Source organism: Calonectris borealis, chromosome 38 (genome assembly GCF_964195595.1).
Source record: "Calonectris borealis chromosome 38, bCalBor7.hap1.2, whole genome shotgun sequence".
Taxonomy (NCBI): Eukaryota; Metazoa; Chordata; class Aves; order Procellariiformes; family Procellariidae; genus Calonectris; species Calonectris borealis.
Genome location: NC_134349.1, coordinates 467,858 through 478,389, shown reverse-complemented (window position 1 = coordinate 478,389; position 10,532 = coordinate 467,858). Strand labels below are relative to the sequence as shown.

General features: G+C 67.8%; 3 protein-coding genes across 5 annotated transcripts; 2 read left to right on the top strand and 1 right to left on the bottom strand.

The window, feature by feature from the left end:
• Nucleotides 1-22: 22 nt before the first annotated feature.
• LOC142074608 (nucleolar protein 9-like) lies at nucleotides 23-6,076 on the top strand. The gene is made up of 10 exons (XM_075135326.1): nucleotides 23-341; nucleotides 1,035-1,427; nucleotides 1,841-1,999; nucleotides 2,086-2,227; nucleotides 2,867-3,056; nucleotides 3,513-3,653; nucleotides 4,172-4,282; nucleotides 4,600-4,818; nucleotides 5,056-5,161; nucleotides 5,231-6,076. Exons 1-10 carry the CDS (start codon nucleotides 212-214, stop codon nucleotides 5,386-5,388), a joined length of 1,749 nt encoding a protein of 582 aa, XP_074991427.1. The 5' UTR covers nucleotides 23-211; the 3' UTR covers nucleotides 5,389-6,076.
• A 104-nt stretch (nucleotides 6,077-6,180) lies between these two features.
• On the bottom strand, nucleotides 6,181-8,017 carry LOC142074606 (lipid transferase CIDEB-like). 3 transcript variants are annotated; one of them, XM_075135323.1, is made up of 5 exons: nucleotides 7,912-8,017; nucleotides 7,632-7,755; nucleotides 6,841-6,990; nucleotides 6,467-6,660; nucleotides 6,181-6,370 (listed from the first exon to the last, which is right to left on the bottom strand). In XM_075135323.1, exons 1-5 carry the CDS (start codon nucleotides 7,923-7,925, stop codon nucleotides 6,247-6,249), a joined length of 606 nt encoding a protein of 201 aa, XP_074991424.1. In that variant the 5' UTR covers nucleotides 7,926-8,017; the 3' UTR covers nucleotides 6,181-6,246. The 3 variants fall into 3 exon arrangements, with proteins under 3 accessions (XP_074991424.1, XP_074991423.1, XP_074991425.1); XM_075135322.1 differs by lacking the exon at nucleotides 7,912-8,017 and having other exon boundaries at nucleotides 7,632-7,843; XM_075135324.1 differs by lacking the exons at nucleotides 6,841-6,990; nucleotides 7,912-8,017 and having other exon boundaries at nucleotides 7,632-7,861.
• On the top strand, nucleotides 7,851-8,609 carry LOC142074607 (uncharacterized). The gene is made up of 2 exons (XM_075135325.1): nucleotides 7,851-8,330; nucleotides 8,422-8,609. Exons 1-2 carry the CDS (start codon nucleotides 7,866-7,868, stop codon nucleotides 8,560-8,562), a joined length of 606 nt encoding a protein of 201 aa, XP_074991426.1. The 5' UTR covers nucleotides 7,851-7,865; the 3' UTR covers nucleotides 8,563-8,609.
• The last annotated feature ends 1,923 nt before the right edge of the window (nucleotides 8,610-10,532 follow it).

Below are 10,532 nucleotides of genomic sequence, written 5' to 3'. Positions count from 1 at the left end.
CCTGGCGGGCGGGGCGGGGCCGAGGGGCATGCTGGGATACAACGAGGCAGCACTGCGCCGCCATTTTCCCTCCCAGCCCTACGGGGGCCGAACGGATCGAGCCGAGGGGCATGCTGGGATATAACGAGGCAGCCCAGCGCCGCCATTTTCCCTGCCGGTGGGCGCCGAGCCGCGCGGTGCATCCTGGGTAAAGCCGCGCGTCTCCTCCGCCATGGGGGTGCGGCGGGGGGCCCGCAGCCAGGCGGGGCCGGGGCCGGGGCCGCGGCTGGAGCCTGACGCCGCCGGATATTTCCGACGGGCTCTGGAGACGCTGCAAGAGGGGCTGAGCGCGGAGGAGCTCGGTGAGGGGCGGCCCGGGGCGGGGGGGTGGGGGGGGCGGTGTGCGGGGATCCGTGAGGGAATTCGGCCGGGTCCTGAGGGGAGTTGGGGGTCCCTGAGGAGGCTTTAGAGTCTCTGAGCAGATTGGGGGGCTCAGAGGGGGTTTTGGGGCTCCCTGGGGGGGTTTTGGGGCTCCCTAAGCAGATCTAGAGGGGTTTGGGGGTTTCCGTGGGAGGTTTTGGGGGTCTGTGGGCGTATATTGCAGTATCAGGAGGGAGTTTGGGGGTCCGTAAGCAGATCTAGGGGGGATTTGAGAGTGTTTGAGGGTTTATGATGAGGTTTTGGGGTCCGTGAGGGGTTTTGGGGCTCCCTGAGGGGTTTTGGGGGGTCTGTGGGCAGACCTAGAGGGGTTTTGCGGGTCTGTGGGCAGATCTAGAGGGGGTTTGGGGCTCCCTGAGGGGTTTTTGGGGGTCTGTGGGCAAATCTAGAGGGGTTTTTGGGCTCCCTGAGGGGTTTTTGGGGGTCTGTGGGCAGGTTTGGAGGAACCCTGAGGGCTTTTGGGGGTGTTGGGGGGTGTTGTGTGGTTCTCAGGGGGTACATTTAGAGGTTTCGGGCTGAATAACTATATTTTGAGGTGGGAAAAGTGGATTTTGTCAGGTTTTTCCGCTTTTTGGGGAGTAATTGAAGAATTTTCTCTGTCTCTCGCTCTCCCGCAGCCCTTTTCGCCCCCAACGTGCTAGCGGAGGCGGTGGCGGCGGGACCGGGGGTGGCCCTGGACCCGGGGGGCTCGCGGGTGCTGCAGGCGCTGCTGCCCCAGGCCCCCCTGGGGACGCTGGCCCGGGTGCTGCCCCCCTTGGTGGTGGGGGGCCTGGGGGGGCCGGCGGGGCACCCACTGGGGGCCCGGGTGCTGGAGGCCGCCCTGGGGCGGGTGCTGCCCGCCCTGGGGGAGGCCGCGGGGCAGGCGGGGGAGGCGGCGGGGAGGGTGGAGGAGGCCGTGGGGGGGCTGGCGGCGGCGGTGAGGGGCGACCTCGTTGCCTTCGCCCGGCACCCGGCCGGCAGCTTCGTGGTGCGGGCGCTGCTGCGGGTGCTGGCGGGCGCCCCGGGGGCAGGTGAGGCACTGGGGGGGGTCTGCGGGGGGTCAGGGGGGTCTGGGGGGGGCAGTGGAGGAGGCTGGGGTGCACTGGGGGGTCTACGGGGGGAGTCTACAAAGGGTAATTAATTGGGGGGGGCGCTGGGGGGGGTCTGGGGGGGCAGCGGAGGAGGCTGGGGTGCACGGGGGGGTCTACAGGGGTGTTTGGGGGGGGTCTATGAAGGGTAATTAATTGGGGGGGGTCTGGGGGGGGCCTGGAGGTCTGGAGGGGGCGACGGGGGGGCCTGGGGGGGGTCTGGAGAGCGACTTGGGGGACCCTGGGGGGGCAGTGGAGGAGGCTGGGGCGCACTGGGGGGTCTACAGGGGCGTTTGGGGGGGGTCTGTGAAGGGTAATTAATTGGGGGGGCGCCGGGTTTGCCTTTGTGCCCCCAGGACCCCCACAGCTGCCCCCTGGAGGGGCGGAGCCGAAGGGCAAGGGGGCGGAACTGACCCTCAAGGGGGCGGAGCTAGCGGCAGAGGGGGCGGAGCTTCCCCCCTCCTTCCCGCTCCTCCTGGGGCAATTAGCGGAGGCCTTCGAGGAGCATCTGCCCTGTAAGTGGCCCCGCCCCCTGCCTCGCCCCTGCCCCGCCCCCTGCCCCGCCCCCCACCCCCCTAAATCCCTCCTGCCCCCCCCCCAGCCCTGCTGTCCCCGGCCGGCGCCAGCCTCTGCCTGCAGGTGGCGCTAGAGGCACTGCAGCGCAGCCAATCGCCCGCCTGCTCCCGCCTCTGCGACGTGCTCATTGGCCAGCTGGCCCCGCCCAGCCCCGCCCCTGCTGAGAGGTGAGTTCTGCTTGGGCCCTGGGGGGGTGGGGGGGGGGCCCTGATTCGTCAGCTGGCTCTGAGGGTGCTGCTCCATTGGCTGAGAGGCTTTTGGTGCTGGTTTGCGATTGGGTGGGGGTTCACAGGTGCTCTTTGCTGATTGGCTTACTGGTCATCGTTTTGCTCGCCGTTGGCCAGTGTTCTGTGGGGCCACTTCTTGATTGGCCGGTGATTCTCAGTGGCCTTTCCTGATTGGCTAGTTCGTCTTGAGAGTGCTTTCCATTGATTGGAGGTTTGCTGGGGCTGTTTCCTGATTGGCTGGCGCGTCTCAGGCACTGTTTGGTGATTGGCTGGGGGAGGTTTGGCCTGTTTTTTATTGGTAATTATTTTTTTAAAGGGAGGTGTTGGTTGGTTAGCCAACCCACAGGCTTCCCCCATTGGCTGGAAGCTTCTTGAGGCTTGCTTCTGATTGGCCAGGGGTCCCAAACCCCTTTTGCTGATTGGCCAGGCAGCCACCAGGCCGTTCCTCATTGGCTAGCACTCTACCGATGCTGGCTACTGATTGGCCAGACTGCCCCAGGGCTGCTTGAGGGGGGAACCTGGGCCTGGCTCTTGATTGGCTGGGGTCCTGGCTGCCCTTTTCTGATTGGCTGCCGCCAGCGCGCTGGTGCGGGGGCTGCAGGACCCCGAGCGCAGCCGGCTGCTGGAGGCGGCCATGGCGGTGGCGGGGCCCCAGCGCCTGCGCCAGCTCTTCCAGCAGCAGCTGAAGGGCCGCCTACGGGGCGTGGCCGCCCACCGGGTGGCCAATCACGGGCTGCAGCGCCTGCTGGACCACGCCCCTGCTGATGTGGTAGGCGGGGCTTCAGGGGGTGGGGCTTGAAGGGGCAGGGATGGAGGGAGGGGTGCCGGGGGGGGCGGAGCTGGGGAAGAGAGGGGTGATGGGGGTGTGGCCTAAAGGGGTGGGGCCTGCGGGGTCAAGGTGGAGCTTATTGGGGGGAGATTTGGGGCGGAGCTTAATAGGGAGGGGAGTAGTTGTGAGTGGGGCTATTGGGCACTGTTCCTTGGGGCGGGGCTTATGATGCAGAGGTGCAGCCTATTGGGCGGATCTGAGGGGGGAAGGTGGGGATTCCTGGGAAGATCCGATTGGGTGTGGTGCTTGAGGGCGGGGCTTATCCAGAAGAGCCTGGGGAAGGCGGGGCTCGTGGATGGGGGTGGGGCCTTGCAGCTGGCTGGGACCAATGGAGTGGGCGGGGGCTTGTGGGCACAGAGGAGGTGGGGCTGATGCTGGCTCCGCCCCCCTCCCCAGGTGGGGGAGGTGCTGTCGGAGCTGGGCCCCGCCCTGGCCGAGCCCTTGGCCCGGGGCCACCCCGGGGTGCTCGTGGCCCTGCTGGGCGCCTGCCGACGCCACCCCGGCCTCCAGCAGGAGGCGCTGCGCTGCCTCTTCCAGGTAGGCCACGCCCCTTTGCTTAGGCCACGCCTACTTGCTTAGGCTCCACCTATTTGTTTAGACCCCACCCCTTTCATCTTAGCCCCACCCCAAACGCCACAAAGGCTTTCTATTGGACCCCAGTAGCGTCCCTCTTGAGGGTGGACAAGCCCCGCCCCCTCGAGCAGGCCACACCCCTCAGCGCAAGCCACACCCCCACATAGCTCCACCTAGTTTTGCGATGCAGGTTCCCTATTGGCTAGAGCAAGGGCTGGGCCCATCTCGAAACGCGTTGCCCTTTTAAGGGGTGTTGCTGCTTTAAGTGTTGCATTTTTATGTAGGCCACGCCTTCTTTTAGGAAGCCCTGCCCCCGTCAGAGCGTTTATGGTTTTGCCTTGGTCCTAGTGCCCTCCCTTGGTGTTGGGGGGGGTGTGGTGTGTTTGTGTCACTTAACCCAGGCCCCACCTCCTTCACCCAGGCCCCGCCCCCTCAGAGGCCCTTCCCTAAGCCCCACCCTCTTCACCTTTCTCCTCCAATAGGCTTTCGGCTGCTGGGAGCCGCGGGAGCGACGCAAGGCCTGCGTGGGGCTCCTGGCCGGGCTCCGCCCCTTCGGGGGCGGGGATAAGGATGAGGAGGGGGCGGAGCCAGAGGTGAGGGGTGGGGCAAGGGGGGGAGCGGGTGGGGTGGTTCTTCCCTCCCTGACCCCCTCGTTAGCCCCCCCCGCCCCCCTTGTTTGCCCCCGCCCCCCTCTAACTTGCCCCCAAGCCCCCCTGCTGGCCCCGGCACCCTGTTGGCTCTTCCAGCCGCCGTTTTGTCCTCTGAAACCCAAAGTTTTGCTCCCTCGCACCATTATTTGCCCCCCTGCCCCCAAACTTGCCCCACCGCCCCCCTTGTTCTCTCTCAGGACCCCCCGGGGGGGCTTTTGGGGGCCCCCTGACACCCCCCCCCCCTTTATTTCTCCCCGCAGCCCTCGCTGGGCCCCGTCACCCTCCCCGGCTCCCTCCTGCTCCAGCATCTGCTGCACTTCGGGGACCCGGGGCCGGTCCTGGGGGGGCTGGTGGCCCTGCCCCCCCCCGCGCTGGCCGCCCTGGCCCGCAGCCCCCCCGGCAGCCGGGTTTGGGACGCCCTCCTCGCCTCCCCCGCCGTGCCCCCCCGCGCCCGCCGCCGTCTCCTGCGCAAGCTGAAGGTAAGGCCCCCCCCCCACCGCAGCGTTTTGGGGCCAAATCCCTGTTTTCTGGATGTTTGGGGGCGGTTTCAAGCCCTCCCTCGAAGCCCGATGGCGGTTTCGCGGCCCCCCGTCGCGCGGCGGGGCGGTTTCGAGCCCCTCCCGTAACAAAACGGAGAACGTTAGCGGCCCACCCGGCTGGTTTTGAGGCTCCTCCCTTTGCTGACGTCACTTCCTGCTCCGCTCTCCCCCCCGCAGGGTCACTTCCTCTCGCTGGCGTGTCACCGCAACGGCAGCCGCGTCCTCGACGCCGTCTGGGCCTCGGCCTCCGCCCCCGCCCGCGCCGCCATTGCTGACGAGCTGGGTGAGTGCCGGGGGTGGCGGGGGGAGGTGACGGAGGCGGCCCCGCCCTAACGCCCCCCCTCCCCCGCAGCCCCCCAGCGCCAGGCCCTGCAGCGCGACCCCCACGGCCGGGGCGTGGCCCGGACCCTCGCCCTCGACCTCTTCCTCCGCCGCCGCCGCCTGTGGGAGCGGCTACAAGCGGCCCCCGACCGCCGCCACCGCCTCCTGGGACCCCTCCTGGAGGACTGACACCCCCTGCCGGGGGCGTAGAGCGGGTGCCGGGCGCCGGAGAGGCGCCCTGGAGGACTGTGGGACATAGAGAGGACAAGCGGGGGGAGAGAGAGCGTCTCCCAGCGCCTGGGGTCGTGGAGGACCCAGGGTTCTCTTGTCTGCTCCGGACCGCAGAGCTGCTGGAGGACTGCTGGCCAGAGCGGCCCCGCACCACAGAGTTGCTGGAGGACTGCTGGCCAGAGCGGCCCCCCCCCCCCACCACAGAGCTGCTGGAGGACTGCTGGCCAGAGCGGCCCCCCCCACCACAGAGCTGCTGGAGGACTGCTGGCCAGAGCGGCCCCCCCGCACCACAGAGCTGCTGGAGGACTGCTGGCCAGAGCGGCCCCCCCCACCACCACAGAGCTGCTGGAGGACTGCTGGCCAGAGCGGCCCCCCCCGCATCACAGAGCTGCTGGAGGACTGCTGGCCAGAGCGGCCCCCCCCCACCACAGAGCTGCTGGAGGACTCGGTGCCGGAGGGGACGGCTCCGGGGCCCTTCCTGCCGTGAGCACCATAGAGTTTCCCAAGGGGAGGGGCCGGGGCGACGCTCTGGTCCCTGGTGCCCTGCTCGTGTCTGCTCCTGCTCTCCCACCGTCCGTTTTTCTATGTAAATCGGCGTTTTTTCCACTTTTTCCTATTTTTCTTGCGGTGAAGGGGCGGAGCTTGATGCCTTGGCCCCTCCTCCTTCCCACAATGCCCTTCGCCCCCCTCCCAACAGCCCTTTTGTCCCGGCGATGGGTTCCCCGACCCCTCTCCGTCCCTTTATTGATACGGTTAGGGGGGGAAGGGGCGGAGCCACAGGGAAAAGGGGCGGGGTTGAGAGGCAGGGGGCGGGGCTCAGCCGTCCCAGGTGACCCTCTGGGGCGGGGCCCCGTCCAGGAGGCGGCGGAGGGCGGCGGAGAGGCTCAGGAGGCTCCGCCCCACCGCCCGCGTCAGGGCCACCAGCAGCCGCAGCAGCTCCCTGCGGGGGGGAGGTGGGGCTCAGAGCCGTGGGGCGGGGCGGCCCCGCCCTGCCCCACCCTGCCCCGCCCAGCCCCACCCTGCCCCGCCCACGTACCTCAGGAGCCGCTCAGGGCCGAGCCCCCCCACGTCGCAGCGGAGCCCCCTCACGGCCGCCGACACCCGCAGCTGCCCCACCAGGTCCCGGGGACTCGCCTTGGCCAGGGCCACCGTCACCCGGGCCACCTCCTCCTCCCCCGGGCGGGACCCCTGGGGCACCGCGGGCTCCCAGCGCTCTGCGAACAGCCCGGCCTGGGGGGTGGAAGATGGGTTGGGGGGGCAATGAGGTGCCTGGGGGGGGTCCCTGGGGGAGATTTGGGGCTCCGGGGGCGGCCCTGTGAAGGAGCAGGGGGGTTTTTGGGGGTCTGGGGGTGTATTTGGGGGTCCGAAGTGAGCTATGGGGGGGCCCGAGGGGGGTATTTGGGGTCTCACCTTGGGGGGCTCCCAGTGCTGCCCCGGCGCCAGGGCCACGAGAAGGGTGTGGGGCGCCAGCGCCCCGAAAAACCCCTCCGTCTCCACCGCCGTCCCGTCCTCTGCCAGCACCAGCGTCACCCGCGGCCGCAGGCTCAGCGCTTCCCCTGCCTGCCCGGGGCGGGGGGGGGGGGCAATTAGGGGGTCCCGGGGGCACACGAGGCCTGGGGGGGTGTTTGGGGGACCCGGGGGATGCAGCAGGGGGGATCCAGGCACAATTGGAGGGTGTTGGGGGGGGCCTGGAGTAATTAAGAGCAGCTTAAAAAGCATGGGGGGAGCGAGGGAGAATATTGGGGGGTCACTGGGGGTAATTACGGGGTCCCTGGGGTAATTAGAAAGACCAGGGGGCTGCCAAGGGGCAGTTAGAGACCCTTGGGGGCAATTTGGGGGTCCCGGAGGCATCTGGGGGGCTTCTCAGTGGGCAAGTAAAGACCCCGAAGGTAATTTAGGGGCGGCCCAAAGGGCAATTAAGGAAAACCCAAAAACAATTAGAAAGCATCGGGGGTAATTATGGGGTCTGAGGAGGGAGGGGGGTTCCCGGGGGCAATTGGGGGGTCCTGGGGGCAATTGGGGGGGGTCCCAGGGGGGCAATTAGAGGTCCTGGGGGGCTCCCAGGGGCAATTAAGGGTAGTCTAGGGACAACGAGGAAGCTCTGAGGTAACTGATGGGGGTCCTGGAGGCAACTGGGGGGTCCCAGGGGCAACTGGGGTGGGTTGGGGGTCCCGGGGGGAGGGGGTGTCTCTGTCCCTCACCTGCTCCCGCAGCTCCTCCAGGCTGGCGGCCACCAGCCCCCGGGGCCGCCCCCGCCGCTGGTCGCACACCCAGAAGGGCCGGGGCTGCGGGGCCGGGGGGGACCAGGCCCGGCGGGCCACCGCCCTGGGGACGGCGGTAGCCCTTAACATGGCGGCCCCCACAGCCAACATGGCGCCCCCCGGCGACCCCCACAGCCAACATGGCGGCCCCCAGGGACCCCCCCCCCATCCAACATGGCGGCCCCCCGGACCCCCGCCCCAGCCGACGAGGCCCCCTCACCGCAGCACGTCCATCCCGCGGTGGCGACCCAGGCGTCCGGGGTGGGGGCGAAGTCCGAAGTTCGCGGGGAGCGGCCGCAGCTCCCGCCCCCAGGACTACATTTCCCATCGCTCTCTGCGCCCAGCGAGGCCCCGCCCCCCTCGCAGCAGGCCCTCCCTCGGCCCCGCCCCCTTCGCCTCAGGCCCTCCCTCGGCCTCGCCCCCTTCGCCTCAGGCCCTCCCTCGGCCCCGCCCCCTCCGCCTCAGGCCCGCCCTCGGCCCCGCCCCCTTCGCCTCAGGCCCGCCCTCGGCCCCGCCCCTTCCCGTGGTGCCCCGCGCGGCCCCGCCCCTTCCCGTCGTGCTCTGCGCGGCGGCAGCGGCGGCGCCATGTTCCTGCAGTGCTACAGCGACGAGCGCGGCGAGCGCGTCTACACCCTGAAGGTACCCGGGGAGGGGAGGGCAGGGCCGGGGAGGCTCCGGGAGGGCTCCGGGGGTCCCGGCCCGGCCTCACCCTCCCCTTCCCTCCCCGCAGAAGGTGTCCCCGGCGGGGCAGCCCACGCGTTCGGCCCACCCGGCCCGTTTCTCCCCCGACGACAAGTTCTCCCGGCACCGCCTGGCCCTGAAGCGGCGGTTCGGCGTCCTGCCCACCCAGCGGGCGCGGCCGCTGCTCTGAGGGAAGGAGCCCCGGCCCTGGCGCGGAATAAACCCATGAGATGGAAACGGCTCCGCGTGGTCCGGGGGGGGGGGGGGGGGGGGGGGCGGGACGCGCCGAGACACGCCCCTTCTCCTGGCCACGCCCCCGCCTTTAAAGCCACGCCCCCAGCTGCGGTGCCCCCCCGTTCTCAGCGCTCTCCCACCGCCCTCTTGGCCACGCCCCCTCCGCTCTGCGCTCCGCCCACCCTAGTCCCCGCCCACCCCAGCCTTGGCCCCGCCCCTGCGGCACCTCGCCCCTGCGGCAGCGGGGAGGGGCGTGGCGGGACGTCACCCGGCGGCGGCGGCGGTGGGCGCGCGCCCGCCCCTCCCTCCCTCCTTCCTTCCCCCCCCCACCCCTCAGGTAACGGTCGTAACGGTCGTTCCCGCCCTTGCCGCGCGGCCCCGGGGCGGCGGGTTTTTTAAGCCCTAAGATGACGAGGAGACCCCCCTTGGGGGGGAGCGGGGAGCCCAGGAACGGCGGGGTTTGGACCCGAAACGCGGGGCTCGGCGTGGGGGGAGCGGGGGGAGTTGGGCGCGAAAGGGAGGGTGGGGATCTCCATGCCCCGAAAAGGGGGAGTTTGGCCCCAAAAGTGGGTGGTCTAGGAGGGGGTCAAGCTCCTGGGGGGGGGCGGAGGGGCTGAAATGAGGGGATTTGGCCTCAGAGCGGTGGTTCTGGCCCCCGGGTGCCAGTGGGGTTTGGTGGTGCCAGCCCCTGAAGCGGGGTTGTTTCCTCACGATGTGGATCAGGGGGAGCAATGCCCCAAAATGTCTTGATTTCAGCCCGAAACAGCAGCCTGGGGCACCCCTGGCTGGGCGGGCTGCCCCGGAGGGATCTGCTGCAGATAAAGCGTCCGTTTTTTCCCTCAGAGTAGCCGTTTTTCCCCCCCAAGTGAATGATTTTCCCCCAATGCGGCTGTTTTTTCCCTCAGAATGGCAGGTTTCACCTCAGAGCGGCCTTTTTTCTCCCCAGAGCAGCCCTTTTTCCCCCAAAGCGGCCGTTTTCCCCTCAGAGCATCAGTTTTTCCCCCAAAGTAGCAATTTTCCCCTCAGAGGTGCCGTTTTTCCCCAAAAAGGGGCTGTTTTTCTATCAAAGCAGCAGTTTTTCCCTCAGAATGGCAGGTCTTGCCCCGAAGCGTCGGTTTTCCCCTCAGACCGGCCATTTTTCCCCTCAGAGCATCAGTTTTTCTCCCAAAGCGTCAGTTTTTCCCCCCATAGCAGCTGTTTTTCCCTCAAAGTGGCCGTTTTTCTCCCCAGAGCGGCCTTTTTCCCCCCAAAGTCCTTTTTCCCCCCAAAGTGGCCATTTTTCACCTCAAAGCGGCACTTTTCCCCTCAGAGTGTCAATTTTCCCCCCAAAGCGGCTGTTTTCCCCTCAGAGCGTCAGTTTGTTCCCCAAAGTGGCAGTTTTTCCCTCAAAGCGTCAGTTTTCTCATCAGAGCCGCCGTTTTCCCCCCGAAAGCAGCTGTTTTTCACCCAATGCAGCCGTTTTTCCCTCAGAATGGCAGTTTTTCCCCCCAAAGCATCCGTTTTCCCCCCAAAGCAGCCATTTCCCCCCCCAAAACAGCATTTTTCCCCTCAGAGCATCAGTTTTTCCCTCAAAGCAGCCGGTTTTCACTCAGAACAGCCGTTTTTCCCCCAAAGCGGCCGTTTTCCCCTCAGAGCATCAGTTTTTCCCCCAAAGTAGCAATTTTCCCCTCAGAGGTGCCGTTTTTCCCCAAAAAGGGGCTGTTTTTCTATCAAAGCAACAGCTTTTCCCTCAGAATGGCAGGTCTTGCCCCGAAGCGTCGGTTTTCCCCTCAGACCGGCCATTTTTCCCCTCAGAGCATCAGTTTTTCCCCCAAAGCATCAGTTTTTCCCCCCATAGCGGCTGTTTTTCCCTCAAAGTGGCCGTTTTTCCCCCAGAGCGGCCTTTTTCCCCCCAAAGTGGCCATTTTTCACCTCAGAGCGGCTGTT

Coding starts and splice junctions, on each gene's coding strand:
- LOC142074608 (XM_075135326.1), top strand. CDS start 212: ATGGGGGTGCGGCGGGGGGCCCGCAGCCAGGCGGGGCCGGGGCCGGGG. Junction 3,057..3,512: donor ACCACGCCCCTGCTGATGTG/GTAGGCGGGGCT, acceptor CCCCCTCCCCAG/GTGGGGGAGGTGCTGTCGGA. Junction 3,654..4,171: donor CGCTGCGCTGCCTCTTCCAG/GTAGGCCACGCC, acceptor CTCCTCCAATAG/GCTTTCGGCTGCTGGGAGCC.
- LOC142074606 (XM_075135322.1), bottom strand. CDS start 7,802: ATGTTGGCTGTGGGGGCCGCCATGTTAAGGGCTACCGCCGTCCCCAGG. Junction 6,991..7,631: donor TGGAGGAGCTGCGGGAGCAG/GTGAGGGACAGA, acceptor CGCCCCGGGCAG/GCAGGGGAAGCGCTGAGCCT. Junction 6,371..6,466: donor GGCCCTGAGCGGCTCCTGAG/GTACGTGGGCGG, acceptor TCCCCCCCGCAG/GGAGCTGCTGCGGCTGCTGG.
- LOC142074607 (XM_075135325.1), top strand. CDS start 7,866: ATGGCGGCCCCCCGGACCCCCGCCCCAGCCGACGAGGCCCCCTCACCG. Junction 8,331..8,421: donor AGCGCGTCTACACCCTGAAG/GTACCCGGGGAG, acceptor CCCTCCCCGCAG/AAGGTGTCCCCGGCGGGGCA.